Source organism: Panthera tigris, chromosome B3 (assembly GCF_018350195.1).
Source record: "Panthera tigris isolate Pti1 chromosome B3, P.tigris_Pti1_mat1.1, whole genome shotgun sequence".
Taxonomy (NCBI): domain Eukaryota; kingdom Metazoa; phylum Chordata; class Mammalia; order Carnivora; family Felidae; genus Panthera; species Panthera tigris.
Genome location: NC_056665.1, coordinates 61,156,619 through 61,171,992, shown reverse-complemented (window position 1 = coordinate 61,171,992; position 15,374 = coordinate 61,156,619). Strand labels below are relative to the sequence as shown.

Here is a 15,374-nt window from a genome sequence, read left to right as displayed (position 1 = left end):
GTAGCAAATGTATATGACCTTCTTGCTAAGGTTACTTGACTTTACTAGCTTGACCACTTCCCTGGGCTAAGGACTATTTCGTTAATAATATGACTGATAGACTTAATTAAAAACCTTTTATTGCAGTTTATTCTTGATGGTGCTATATAACTGCTTCTGTTGGTATTTCTTAAACTCCTAATAATAAGAACAGTGTTTTCTTCTTCATTTATTTATTCATTGATAATTTTGAGAGCAGAGACTTACCTGAGCTCATTTCTAGTGAGACTTGACCCACTGAAATAAAGGTATAGAAATTTGTGTTCTCCTCTCCTGTCTAGGACTCAGAAAGCCATCATAAAATGTGAACTTGCATAAGCAGTCAGGTCACTGTAATGGAGACTTTGGGAAAGCTATTGAATAGTCTTCAGAGCAAGTCCCAAAGGAGCAAATAGGGGTATCTGGCCTAGACCTCTAGAAACCCTGAAAAATGATAGTAAAGTTTCCTTTAGTCTGGAGAGATCACCTTCTTTCTGTCAGACTCAAGGCAGAGGTGTTCCTGATCTGTGTGGGAATAATCAACAGTTTCATGTACATAGTGAAGAAACTATTTTGTGTCTTTGAGGAGAGAGTGGCTTGTTTTAGCTATTCGCTGTGCTGATTTCCTATTAATTTAGAGACTAGGAGTTTCTCCACCACACTTCACCCTCTCTCCTTTTTAAATGATGGGAAGGAAGGACAGAAGAGGATGTCTTCTCTAGTCTAGGACTTTGAGAACATGGGTAAGAAACTTGGGAAGTTTTTGTTCTTTATTTTTTAAAACAATCTTGCTGCCCCAGATGGGCAGTATCAACTCAGGCAGTAGAAAAAAATCTTTTTTTCTTTTAATTTTTTAAATGTTTGTTTATATTTTGAAGAGAGAAAAAGACAGAGAGAGAGCGAGCGAGACACAGAATCCAAAGCAGGCTCCAGGCTCTGAGCTGTCAGCACAGAGCCCGACATAGGGCTCGAACTCAGGAACTGTGAGATCATGACCTGAGCTGAAGTCAGATGCTTAACTGACTGAGCCACCCAGTCGCTCCATGGAAATGAAAAATCTTTGTTTCAGTTATTGATAACTTTCTTCTGATGGTTCAGTGATTGTTTTTAAAGTTATAAGTGAGTTTCTCCTAGCATGTATCTTGAGCTCAAGTTTTGTTCAAGAGATGACAATATCTTCAAAGTTGAGTTTTTTGAAAACTGAGGGGACCTTGTGGCTTAGGTATTATAACGATGGTTTTCTTATAACTTAAAAGTAGACTCACTGTTTATTTTGCAAATATGAAGGATGCTTGAAAGGACCCTTGTGAGAGGGCTTCATTATGCCTCCCTGGTTTTTTCAGAGAGATTCTGTGAAACACAGTTACTTAATTTTTGCTGATTGTTAATAGTTTAGCCAGAATTGCTTATTAAGTAAAACAGTTGGATGATTCATTAGATTTAATTGTATCTCTCGCATATGTAAGAGCAGATATGATGAGTTTTTAAGATTGTTTCCAAACTACCCAAAATGAAGATGAGATTAGTTCAGAATATCAGATGGCAGCTTTTTTTTTCACCTTCTAATAACTCAGATTATATGACAAATGGAAAAAGTCCATTTCTTTTTCCTTTTACATCTGAATAATAGACTTTTAAAACCTTGTAAAAATGAAACCCCTGTCAAGGGAGATAAGTTAGCAAGAGAATTTTATCTTTACAGAATTTCTCTTTGCCACTTGTTTCAGGTTAATGGTAAGAGTTACCCGCAGGCTAAGTTGCTATTGGGACAGATGGGGGCATTGCATCCAGCCAATAGGCTAGCTGCTTATATCACAGGCAGGTTGCGACCCTCAGTCCTGGACCTCTCAACCCTCAGTACTGTCATCTCCAAGGTAGCATCCAATGCCAAGGTGGCTGCATCCAGGAAACCACGTACCCTGTTGCCTTCAACATCCAATTGCAAAACGGCATCCTCCTCTGGCGCTACAACAAATCGCCCTGGGAAGAATCTGAAGGCATTTGTCCCGGCAAAAAGACCAATTGGTAAGTTGGACTGTATGTATGTTTTAGAAAGGCTTGTGACTTGGTGCTTGACCAGTGGATACAGGTATGGAGTTTGTGAAAATGAGAGAGATGTAGAATTTGGCATTATTCTTATTCTTGATGTCTGTCTTGCCTGAATTTTTTTTCTTTTTTGGTAACTTCCCTGATGACCTATGATACTAGATAAATTGAATTGTAGTTAAAATTATTTCCCAAGTTTTAGACTGGTTGTATAAATATAGAAAAGGCTTAGATTTTTAATTTTGTTTTTAAAAAAGCAAAACATATTCTTAAGTACTTAACTCAGTGTTTCTTTTATGGGCACTGGTACTTTTGTAACCAATCATATGTATGTTCCTTGAACTTACGAAACCAGGGGGCTAGCAAATCAAAGTGGGTTGAGTTAGTGGTATAGACTTAGAATAAAAGGTTCTTGTAAAACAGAAGCTTGGAAGTGTTGCTTTAATGTATTCATCCCTGTTCAATGAATGAAAACCTCTTTTGTTTAACATTTCAGTGCTAGAATCTTTTAATAAATTACCTTCTTGAAAGCGTTTGTGTTTTCAGTATTTAGAGTATATATAGTCGGTTTATTGAATTCTTCTTTTTGTTGTTTCAATTCTATTTAGGATTATTAAGTAAAAGCTTCTGTTCTGTATTCTTATTCCTCTGACGGGAATTTGAAATCTCTGGCTGAATGCTGGAGTTGTGTGAAGATGGAGGACAAGCATTGTATGCCTTAAAAAGAACCCATTTTACCTTTTAAAAAAAATAGCTTTTACTGGTGATTTTCAGTCCTATCTTGCCCTCTTTTGAAACTGTCTTTATACATTTTAGAAATGTGTAAACTGTAACTGTCTAATAAGAGGTAGCAATAATAAAGAGGTGGAGGTGCTAGGACAGGAGGAAGTGGTGGAAACCTGTTTTAAAATTAGAGTTAGGGCAAAAAATCTTAACTTTCTTCACTGTTTTAGATGGTGAAGTTGTGAGCTGTACATTATCTTTTTAGTGTCCTGGCAGTTCGGCTTTATTGCATAGCCAAAAGAATTTTAGCAGGAACACACAATTTTAATCCCTTTCTTAGTATTATAAAGATTTGGTTTGGGTTGAGGGAAGTGTTTGATTTTTGTGGGTGGAAATTGGCAGGTATATTGCAGATAGGTAGTACCTGTAAGAAATTGACCCCGTGGTGCGCAATAAATGTTGATAAACACAATCACTAAGAGGATAAAGTATGAGAACTGAAGATTTTTGACCTGCAAATTTTTATTTGCAGCGGCTCGACCCTCTCCTGGTGGTGTGTTCACACAGTTTGTGATGAGTAAAGTTGGAGCCCTGCAGCAGAAGATACCTGGAGTTAGCACACCCCAACCCCTAACAGGGCCACAGAAGTTCAGTATCAGACCTTCTCCAGTAATGGTCGTCACACCTGTGGTTTCTTCTGAGCCAGTTCAGGTGTGCAGCCCTGTGACTGCTGCTGTCACTACTACCACCCCTCAAGTATTTTTAGAGAATGTTACTGCTGTGACACCTATGACTGCTATTTCTGACGTGGGAACTAAAGAAACTACTTATTCTTCTGGTGCCACCACTGCAGGGGTTGTTGAGGTTTCTGAAACTAATGCCAGCACCCCTGTAACACCTACCCAGTCTACAGCCACTGTGAACCTTATCAAAACGACTGGGATAACTACCCCTGTGGCTTCAGTTGCTTTTCCTAAGTCTTTGGTAGCATCTCCTCCAACTATAACTCTTCCTGTTGCTTCCACTGCCTCCACCTCCATAGTCGTGGTGACCACAGCTGCATCTTCCTCCATGGTGACCACACCAACTTCATCTCTGGGCTCTGTTCCCATTATACTCTCGGGAATTGATGGGAGTCCACCAGTGAGCCAGAGACCAGGTAAGGCCTAGATGTTACTAGCTGGTTTTACCATACAGCTGTGTATTTAACTTTATGGTTTTTTTTTTTTTTTTAATGTTTGTTTGTTTGTTTGTTTATTTTGAGGTGGGGGAGATAAGAGCTGGGGAGGGGCAGGGAGAGAGAATCCCAAGCATCCTCCATGCTGTCTACACAGAGCCTGACATGGGACTCCATGTCACAAACAGTGAGATCATGACCTGAGCTGAAATCCAGAGTCTGACTCTTAACTGACTGAGCCACCCAGGCACCCCAACTTTATTTTGGAGATAAGTTGAACAGCCTTGACATGTGGTTTACTGGGGTTGGAGATTTTCCCAGGAGAATAAAAATACTCAAAAATATTGTAATGGAAATGTTGGCTGAAGGATACTGAAATAATGTATGTGGAAGTTGAGCTCTGAGCCAGTACAGCAGCCATCAGGTTGGGCACAGGAGGAGGTGCACTGCTGTGTGTTGAGAGCTAAGAGTGCACATCTTTTGAGTAACCCTAATGTAGGTGTTCCTTTTTCGGGGCGTGGTGCTTCTTTGTAATTAAAAAAGTGAGATCAGAGAGCTTCTCCCATGCTTCAGCCAAGCTAAGGGCTTTTTCTCCTTGATTAAGATTAAAATTCTAGGTCCTTTTGCTTAGTAAAAGTCTTTTGTGAATCATCCCAACTCTCATATACTACTGATATTATTCTACTACTTATTATTATATGTGAACTGATTGAGATTGAAATAAGGCATATTTATTTGTTTAGGAATCTATATGTTTATCAACTTTTCAGTTAAAATTTTTCTTACATTGGCTTAGGTTAAGTGAATTTGAAATAGGACTATCCTACACTTTTGTAATTACTATTTCCTAATTGAATCCTAATTCAACCAGCTAAAATAAATGATTCTCTTAGTGCACTCAAAGAGAATTACTGTGTAAAAGAGTGAGAGACTTTATAAGATTTAAGGGGAAATAAATAGCCAGCAGTAAATCTGTCTTGGTTATTGATATTTTTCTTATTAAATACTGCCTTTATTGACATGGTTCAAATTTCTGTTGATAGTTCAGAAATGAAGTGACTTTGGAATTAGTTTATAGAAAGGAGGTCTTTTCAAAGTTTAATTGAATCACAGTATTAAATTCTTCTCCTTCTGCCTTCTCCCCACATGTAAACATAAAAACACTGGTTAGCTTAATAAGTAATTTCGGAAGTGAGATCGTTGTTGATTGAGTTGTTTTAATTTCCTGCTGAATCTCAAGGTTTATATCTTGTCATTTTATCATATTTTCTAAACAATATGGGTTCTGATCTTTCTTTTTAATTCTGTCATGAAACTATAGTTTAGCTTTTTGTAGTTCATTCTCAGATTTCAGTCACTCAGAATATACATTCATGTATTTTGCTCTGATTTTCATTTGTACTATTACTATTACTATTTTTATTTAAATTAACTCCTTTGTTTACTTAAATGTATTTTTAAAAGCAATTTTTCTGTAATTGGAAACTAACATTACTTGTGGTAACATAGGGTTAACTCTATAAATACCCTGGAAACAATAATAATAAAAAGAATTACATTCTAGCTAGCTACCATTTGTTAACATGTGGCTTGCACTCTCTCTCTCTGTTAGTGAAGAAAGCTAGAAAATGCTGATGTGATATCAAAGACTGGTGTTTGCTTCTGTATGTTATCAGATTAAAATTGAAAAACTACTTTCTCACAATGTGCTATGGTGTTATTCTATATTCATATACCACCTAAAAATACCTTCTCTACTACCAGTTGAGGAAATAATTAATTTTAACAAATTTTCTTATCTGCTCTTTTTTTAAATGGAGTGGACTCAGATAACTGCTACTTCTAAGTGTGTGTAATTTTGTTCTGGGCTCATAAAAAGGATCCCAACTCAGGCACTTAGACATCTGTGACTTTTTCATTTAACTTCCCTTCTTTTTTTCTTTTCCCTTCTCACCCTCACCTGCATTTGAATAAACAATCACATATTTAGTGTGTGTATTTTAAAGGCTGCTTTCAGTCTCTGGGCTGGAGTACTTTGGATTTGAATCAGTTTCTAAAATGTACCTTGAATAGAAATGGTCAGGAAATTAAGAATGCTTTAACATTCTTCTTACTTCACATGAGGTAGATGTTTTTTGTTTAAATTGCACACTTTTTCCACCATGAACAGTTTGGTCTTTGCGTTTTATTTCATTTTCAAGAGTAGTTCTGGATCTTCTGTATAATTTGTCCTGTAAATGTTTGGAACATAACTTACTTTTAGAAGTTTGATATGTTTTGTGGGCAGAGCGCCTATCTGACAGAATATCACATGTTAAGGGGATTTGTTTCGTTTGTTGATTTTTCTCATTAGTGATGAACTGAGGAAAATATTTATTAATGTTAAATAAGTTAAACTAATTTCATTGGTGATGTAAAATTGGTTTTATTTATGCTTACTATTACTGTTATTCCTACCTTTTTATCCCCATAGCCAAAAATCTGTCTGTAGATTATCCCTACTATTTTTTTCCATGTCTTAAGTATTTCTAAATAATCTCTTCTAAACATTAAAGTGCATCTTTTGATACTATCAATGGTTTGAACATTTTTTAAGTTCACATCTTCTGCATTAAGTTTTTGCCTTTTCTGTTTGTTTTAAAACTATCCTTTGCCTCTTCCTAACCAGGCTCTATATCCCTGCTTTTTTGATGTCTCTGTTAATTTCATTCCATTTTGGGGGGGGGGGGGGCATGTATTTTTTTTTCCTTTTGAAAAATAATTTACACAGATCTTTACACTTTGGTTATTTGTCAGTGAATTTTAAAAACCAAGGAGTTTTTTTTATACCTCATGACTTTTAGTCCTTGATTTTATCTTACTTGAGTATGACCTAGGAAATGAAGTCATAAGTCCAGTAAGTGTGTTAACAGCCTGAATTTTAAGGTTAAAGAAGAGAATTTTATCTGAATGATCTGTTTAACTTTAATGGAAATCCAGATTTAGAGGCCTGCTGTGTTTTTCGTTAGGCCAGAGACATTATCTCTGTAAATGCACTTCATGACAATTGATGCTTGCTTGCTTTTTTTTTTTTTTTTTTTTAATTTACCATTTTGAATATAAGGCCCTATAATGTCTGGTTGATAATTAGATTTTAAGATAAATTGTTCTCAGCCATGAGATTATTTAATATATGATAGAGATACAAGATTTCACCAGCTGTATAATTCATATTAGAATTTATTTGTAGGGTGGTCAGATCCCATGTCATAATAATTTTTTGCTACATGTATTAAAGGAAAATTCTGATGTTTTCATTTCTTGTTTTTCAGAAAATGCCCCTCAGATTCCAGTGGCTACTCCCCAGGTCTCTCCTAACACAGTGAAACGTACTGGACCTCGATTATTGCTGATTCCAGTGCAGCAAGGTTCTCCTACTCTTAGACCTGCCCCAAACACACAACTTCAGGGGCATCGGATGGTCTTGCAACCTGTGAGGAGCCCAAGTGGAATGAATCTATTCAGGCATCCTAATGGGCAGATTGTTCAGCTCCTCCCTTTGCATCAACTTCGAGGCTCTAATACCCAACCCAACTTACAGCCTGTCATGTTTCGGAACCCAGGTATAAATTTGGAGATCTTTCTAATGAATTTTTCTTTGGTGGAATCATTTGGCCATATGACTTGTCAATACACTAAGATTTTTTAGTCTCAGAGTTAACCTGTCTGGAAAGAAAAGCACTTATAGGTCTTGATGTGGGCAGTGGTAATTAAAAAAAGTTTTTTTGTTTTTTTTTTTTTCCCCTTTTACCAGGCTCTGTGATGGGAATCCGGTTACCCACTCCTTCCAAACCTTCAGAGACTCCACCATCTTCTGCTTCGTCCTCTGCTTTCTCTGTTATGAATCCTGTAATTCAGGCTGTTGGGTCTTCTCCAGCAGTGAATGTTATCACTCAGGCACCATCATTGCTTTCTTCTGGACCTAGTTTTGTGTCTCAGTCTGGTACATTGACCCTGAGGATTTCCCCTCCTGAACCACAGAGCTTTGCAAGTAAAACAGGCTCTGAAACCAAAATAACCTATAGCTCAGGAGGGCAGCCTGTTGGTACAGCCAGTCTTATTCCTCTCCAGTCTGGTAGTTTTGCTTTGTTACAGCTCCCTGGACAAAAGCCTGTTCCCAGTTCCATTCTTCAACATGTTGCTTCTCTTCAGATGAAGAAAGAGTCCCAGAGTGCAGACCAGAAAGATGAAACAAGCTTTTTAAAAAGAGAGCAGGAACCTAAGAAGGCCCTGCAGTCAGAAGGAGAAACTATAGATTCTGAAGCTAATATAATAAAGCAAAACTCAGGAGCTGCTGCCTCAGTAGAAATCCTGAGTGATTCCTTAGGAGATGGGGGTGATAATTTGGATGAAGAATCCCTTACAGAAGAAGGTCCTATAACTGTTAAACCCTCTGAGCACTCCTATATCACTGGGTCACACATAGGTGAAGACTATAAAGATGGAGATGAAGAGCTTGGGATTCGAAATCATAAGAGTTCCAAAGAAAAACGGACTGTTCTAGAAGTTAAGACCACTTCCAAAAAAGCCAGCAATGTGATAGTCCAAAGTGCAAGTAATGTACAGCTTAAAAAGCTTGGTGATGTGAAAGTGGAACAGCAGAAAGGGTTAGAAAATCCAGAGGAAAACTCAAATGAGTTTCCAGTCATCTCTAAGGAAGAACGTAAGCTCGAATTATCAGGGAGCAAAGTTGGGGAGCAGCAGTCTTTTCCACAGCCAGAGGCCAAGGAGAAGGGATGTGGAGACTCTCTGGAGAAAGACAGTATTAGGGAGAGGTGGAGAAAACACCTGAAGGGCCCTTTGACTCAGAAATGTGTTGGAACTAAGCAAGAATGCAAGAAAGAGGCAGATGAGCAGTTAATTAAAGAAATAAAGACTTGTCAGGAAAATTCAGATGTGTTTCAACAAGAACAAAGCATCTCTGATTTACTTGGAAAAAGTGGAACTACTGAAAATGTCAGAGTTTTAAAAACTGAATGTGATTCTTGGAGTAGGATTTCTAGTCCTACAGCCTTCTCCATTGTTCCAAGGAGAGCTACAAAAGGGAGCAGAGGGGAAGGACGTTTTCAGGGTCACTTACTGCTGTCAGGAGAACAGATAGAACCAAAGCAAGAGAAGAATGGTGGACGAAGCAGTGCCGACTTGACTGTTTTGGATTTGGAAGAGGAGGACGAGGAAGAGGAGAATGAGAAAACCGATGATTCTATTGATGAGATTGTGGATGTTGTTTCTGACTACCAGAGTGAGGAGGTTGATGATGTAGAAAAGGTGGTGAGCCCATTTTTGTTGTGACTGAAACCTCAAGAATTTAAATGATTTATTAGAGACAGTAGCTTTCCCAGAAGATCACTAAGACCTGATACATTGAAATGGATGCCTAGGTTTAGATTATGATTAAATGACTTTATAGTTTTTAGGCTGTGTCAGTCAGGTAACATTTATTGAGCTTATATTGTTCTTTGAGACTTGTCTACTAGTATGGGAAGGCTGGCTTATTCCTTTGGGGGATAGATGCTTGAGAGTCCCTTTCAAGTTAGGTTTTAAAAAAAAGAAATTCTAAAACTACTACTCTCATTTCTTCTCAGTTTTTTTTTTACATTTTCAATGTGAAATGACTATAGCCTATCCGGTAGACATATAAAAAACAGTGAATGGGTGACCTTAGAACTTACCTACCTGCATTTAGAGAGATGTTTTTCTTTTTGGAGAAAAATGAAAAATACCATGCAATATTTTAATATAACCCTGCCTTAAGTTACTTTTTTAATTATCTCCTAAAATTAGTTTCTAGAATTTATATTCTGAATTTGCATCATCTTCCTTTGTAATATGACCTTTATAATTTCACAAAATTTTTCTGAAGCCATTTTTGTAGGCTTCCTATTTAAGGTTGTAATCCTACCTAAGTGAGAAGCAGTATGATACAGGGCAGGAGTTGGACAAACTTTTTCTGTAAAGGGGCTGAATTGTTAACATTTTAGACTTTGCAGGCTGGATGGCTTGCTGTTGGAATTGCTCAGTTGCTGTTATAGCATGAAAGCAGCCATAAACAATACTAAGTGAAACAGTGTGGCTGGCAAGCTTTGATTTGCCAATGCCTGACAGTGGGGTTTGATGTAAAACTTAAGGATATTATAGCCAGCTGCCTATAGGGTGCCCTCAAATCTAAACTGTGTCCCTCTCTTTAGGAGCAGATAATATGGCCCTCTGTGGTGATTTTCATGCAGTTGGTTGTTTTAGAATCTCACTTCCATGAGATTCAGCCTCTGTATTATCTGGTCTTTCTCTGTTAATGCCTAACTGCCTTAATGCAGATAAAATATAACAAAAAGACTCCTATTTTAAAACTCTAAAATGTTTAACTATTCTAATGTTCCTATGTTGGTTTTTTCTGTACCTCAGTCGTCTCATTTGTAAAATGAGGATCTAGCTCTACAATTAGATGATTGTATACACATTTGCCTTATCTATCTGTAGCCTCATCTTTTTTGAGGACAGGTACCTGTAGGTAGCTGAAGAATCTGAATTCATTGAGTTTAAGAATTATAATTCTGCTTTTTGCAGACTCTCCCATTGTAAGTCAGCCTGGGTAAGCATCAGACCAAAGACAGTCCAACTTTAAAACCAGTGAAAACTATTGCTATCAGTAAAACTGACTTATAATAGAACTTTTATTGTGTCTTAATCAAGGGTGGCATTGCTTGGATTTCCTAATAGGGAATCTGACATACAAGGTACAGTGACCTTTTTCAAAGTAAGGGCATTATATTAAATGATCTCTAAAATCGAAATTCTACATTGTATTTTTGCACTTGTGTGACACGTTATGATATCTTTGTGCATGTGATTATTATATTGGAATAGTGTAAGGAAAGTAGCAAGTAGTCTATTTAATTTCAGTCTTCCATTGTGAAGTTTATTGGATATTATTTACAAAGCCTGCAGTTAAAGTCATGCAGTAGGCAGACATTCTTCAGTTTAAATATAAGGCATTTACCTACATTATTATTCAAACTCTTTAGATTCTGTCAGGACACTGTTGATTTAGCTTCCTAAAGTTAATATATATTATTTGCATTGTTTAAATTCCATATACATTGTTGAAATTGTGCTTAAATTGGGAAACACAAATGATGACTTGCATTTAGTGTCTATCAGCTTATGGAACCTATAATTCATGGGGGTAAGTAATTTTTCCATCAAGTGTAAACAGAATTAATGAGGTTATTGGGATGCTTCGTTTTGAGTTGTGTCTCTCAGGTATACTACAATTATAGATAACATATTCCTGCTTTAGTTTCTGGCATAGTAAACACTACTTTTAAAGGTGGACTTAAAAATATCTGTAGATCCCAAAATCCATATGTTCTACTGTTTACATAAAATACACAATAAGCTTCCATGATAGGTGCTCAATAAATGCTTACTGATTGACTCTTTTTTTGTATTATCAAGTATGACAAGCTTGGGGTTTTTCAATACCTGAAATTCTTCAAAAGCTATCCTTGTGCGGGATTGAGAGGCTTAGAAGACTGGGCTACATTCTCTATTCATATCTGCATTGAGTCTGTCTTTGTGGGTGACACAGGGTTAGCCGTGAAGCACTCTTTTTTTTTTTTTATGTTTATTTTTGAGAGAGTGAGACCGAGCGTGAGCAGAGGAGGGGCATAGAGAAGAGGGAGACACAGAATCTGAAGCAGGCTCCAGGCTCTGAGCTGTCAGCACAGAGTCTGATGTGGGCTTGAACTCATGAACCGTGAGATCGTGATCTGAGCTGAAGTTGGATGCTTAAATGACTGAGCCATCCAGGCACCCCAGTCCTGAAGCACTCTTAAAATAGAACCTGAATTTTTCTCCTTTCTCCTTTTCCATTCACCAGATTTTACTTTATTGCTCATTAATCTTAAGATTTATGAAGCTTTAATATTTCTGTAACCTGAATTTTTCCGCTAGAAATAACACTGAAGCATCAATATAGTCTGATAATGTCTGTCTAGTATGTATCTATGATTTTTAATTCAGTGCTTGGTTGTTAGTTTTAACATTGTTGTCTTCATAACTTAATTCCTTCTTACGATTAACAAGTTTAGGATCACCTGTATTCATGGTATAAAGTCAATGTTGGGCCCTGGTTGATTTTATAAGGGGAGCATTCAGTTGAAAAGTTTAGGTGTGCTTACTTCCCAATATTTTATTGACTTTTGGAATGCTTTATTTCAGAATAACTGTGTAGAGTACATTGAGGATGATGAGGAGCAGGTGGACATAGAGACTGTGGAAGAGCTCTCTGAGGATATTAATGTTGCTCACATGAAGACCACAGCTGCCCAAACGCAGACTTTTAAACAGCCGTAAGTCTTAATTTCTCTTTGGATTTTTGTTCTTTGTTATTGTTTTTGTGACCATAAACAAAACTAAATGTTCTGTTTAGGAACTCTGGGTAACTGACCTGGTTCCTTTGTTCCTCTAGCTTTTTTCTGATTAGTAGATGAGGAGGGAGCTGGAATTCAGAGGTAATTAACTTGCCTTGGTTATTGCTACAAGACCATGTGTGAATGTGAATAACCTGTGCTTTTGGAGCCTGACACGTTGGTATTAAAATACTAGTTTTGTATGTAGCTATTTAAGCTTGGGCAAGTCGTTAATCTGAATCAGATTTTTTACTGATTAAATGAGGAAAATGCTCCCAATTTGAAGTGTTCTATAAGATAATATATGCAGCTGGAGTAACTGACACTAGTGGACTACTCAACAGAGGTTAGTTCCTTTATCTTTTAAGAATAGGCATTAAATTCTAAATTTGGTTACTTTACTAGTTGAACAGGTAAGATACAGTTAGGAAAATTTTTCCCTGTTCACATGATGAGACCAAAATACAGTATGATAACTTGCTTAGGAAAGTTTATTCCATTAGTAAGCCTTGTATTGGGGATTGTGGGGTGTGAGAGAACGATGGAAAAGAAGATAGGAGTTCTTATTGTGTGCCAGACATTGTGCTTTTTCCTGTTATCTGATTCATGATGTAAACTAGCCCTGAGTTGAGAAAGAGTAATTCTTTGTCTCTGGTGATGCTGAGAAGGTGTAAGGATAGAGAAATAGGCCTAGTAATTTTCTTCATTCCAGAGCTGTTTGGAGGCTACTTCATTTGCCTACTGGTTAAGATTGAAATAGTTTAAGTCTCGTAAAAATTTAATTAGATTTAAAGTTAGCAGTATTGCTGGATAGAAGTTCATTATACTAAAATTGATTTTCTGAACATGAGCAACAAACAAAAAAATGTTATCCAAAAGATGCCATTTATAATAGTAACAGAAAACCTGTTAGGGAGTATTAACAAAACCTTTGTAAAACTTCTATAAAATGTTATTGCAAGACATTGAAGATGAATTCAATAAATGGAGAGAAAGAATAGTACACAAAGAGCACAAACTGTAAAAGAGCGGATTGGTAAACATTTACAAATTTCTCTCTGTCGGCACACCATGAAAACAGTGAAAAGACAAATTCAGACTAAGGAAAATATTTGCAGTACATGTTTGACAAAGGATTAGTATCAAGGACATGCAATAATTATTTAAATCTGTAAGAAAAAGTTGATGGAGTAGATAAGTACATAATGGATATTACAGGCAGTTCACAGAAGAGGAAACCCGGATAGCCAATAAACACATACAAATTTTTTCAAACTCACAAGTAATTAGAGATATACATGTTAAATCACAGTGGCTTCGTTAGTTCAGATCCATAAGATTAGCAAGTAATTGTGATTTCTGATAGTACTGTTGTGTCTAGTTGTGGAGCGATGGGAACATACTGCAGGTGGAAATGTAAATTGGTGCACTTTGGAGAGTAGTGTGACATGACTAAAGTTGACTTCCACACATTTCTTCCACTCAGCAGTTCCACTCCTTGGTATGTATACTCTGGAAAAGTTCACATGTATGTACAAAGGGACATGCATGGGACTGTACATTGCAGTATTGTTTGCCATTGAGTAAATTTGGAAATAACCTAAATAACTATTAGAATTCTGAAAAAGAAATTTCACACTTTGAAAATTCACACTTTGGAATACTTGTATAGCAGTTAAAATGATTGAACTAGAACTGTGTGTATCAATATCTTAGATGTAATGTTGAGTGAAATCAAGTGAAGAAAGATTCACTATATTGTGGGGGGTGCCTTAGTGGCTCAGTTGGTTAAGCATCTGACTCTTGATTTTGGCTCAGGTCATAATCTCTTGGTTTGTGAGTTTGAGCCCTACATCAGGCTCTGTGTTGACAGGGCAGAGCCTGCTTAGGATTCTCTCTTTCCCTTTCTCTCTGCCCCTCTCCCCTGCATCACCCCCCCCCCCCCAATAAAAAAGAAAGATACACTATAGTGTATAATGTTTAAAGTGCTACATAATATTTTTTATTTAGGTATACATTACTAGTAAAACTGCAAAGCTATGCATGGTAAAAACTCCTTTTGGGAGTGTTCACCTATGAGAAAGAGGAGAGGAAGGAATGTGATTGGGTGGGCTGCACATAAGATCTCCTGTATTTTTGAGATGTTTTATTCCTCAGGCTGGGTGGTAGTTACCTGGTTGTTCATTATGTATTTTGTTTATATAGTTTTGTATGTATGAAATATTTTATGTTTGAAAAAGTAATTAGCAGTTGTAGGGACTGTTTGGCACAGAGGAAAAAAAGCATACTGTTGAATTAAATTATATTGCCACATATATATAGGGCCTTGGCAAAAAGAAGCTGGTTACACTTTAAACAATTTGGGATGGTTTTGTTTAGTGTAGCTGTGAAATAGGTCTTGAGTTACTATTTCAGTAAGACATTGGAAAATATTGTCTTTACCTAGGTGCCGTACCCATATCTCTGCAGATGAAAAAGCTGCTGAAAGGAGTCGAAAGGTATTTACAGTATGTTTAATGACAATTATCTAATAAAATTGATAACATTTGTCATTAGGGTTTAAAATAACGTTAGTTATATTAGCTATGACTTTTTTCATGGCAATTTTTTACCAGTGAGTTAATAAAATCTGTTTCTTTTTCTTAATGAAATTATAGTATTAAAATGCTTCCTCCCCTTTTAATTTTCTACTACTCCCAGATGATAGAATATTCTAGAACAATTAAAATGGTTATGGAGTTGATGAAAATTGATGTGCTTACTTGAAAACGAATCCTATACTCTTAATTCTCTGTGTGATGTGAAAAAAAACCTGGCAATTTTTCTTGTTGAGATTCATGATTTTCAGTATCCTAAAAAATTATTCTCTGAAATGATGGGTAGCAATTCATGGAGCCATTAAATTTGGAACCTCCTTTGATTTTCTTAGATGTCATTATACCATAATTAATCAAGGGGTT

The 15,374-nt window shown here is 36.6% G+C and overlaps 1 protein-coding gene across 12 annotated transcripts in view; it reads left to right on the top strand.

Annotated features, from left to right (window-relative positions):
* MGA (MAX dimerization protein MGA) overlaps window positions 1–15,374 on the top strand; it is a 167,517-nt gene that overhangs the window by 141,104 nt on the left and 11,039 nt on the right. For 4 of the 12 annotated variants that reach the window (XM_042989091.1, XM_042989092.1, XM_042989089.1 and 1 more), the window contains exons 14-20: window positions 1,746–2,043; window positions 3,320–3,946; window positions 7,276–7,566; window positions 7,758–9,271; window positions 12,224–12,354; window positions 13,904–13,915; window positions 14,861–14,912. In XM_042989091.1, the coding sequence (XP_042845025.1) occupies window positions 1,746–2,043; window positions 3,320–3,946; window positions 7,276–7,566; window positions 7,758–9,271; window positions 12,224–12,354; window positions 13,904–13,915; window positions 14,861–14,912 (2,925 nt within the window). The other 8 variants (XM_042989095.1, XM_042989094.1, XM_042989096.1 and 5 more) reach the window with 7 other exon arrangements.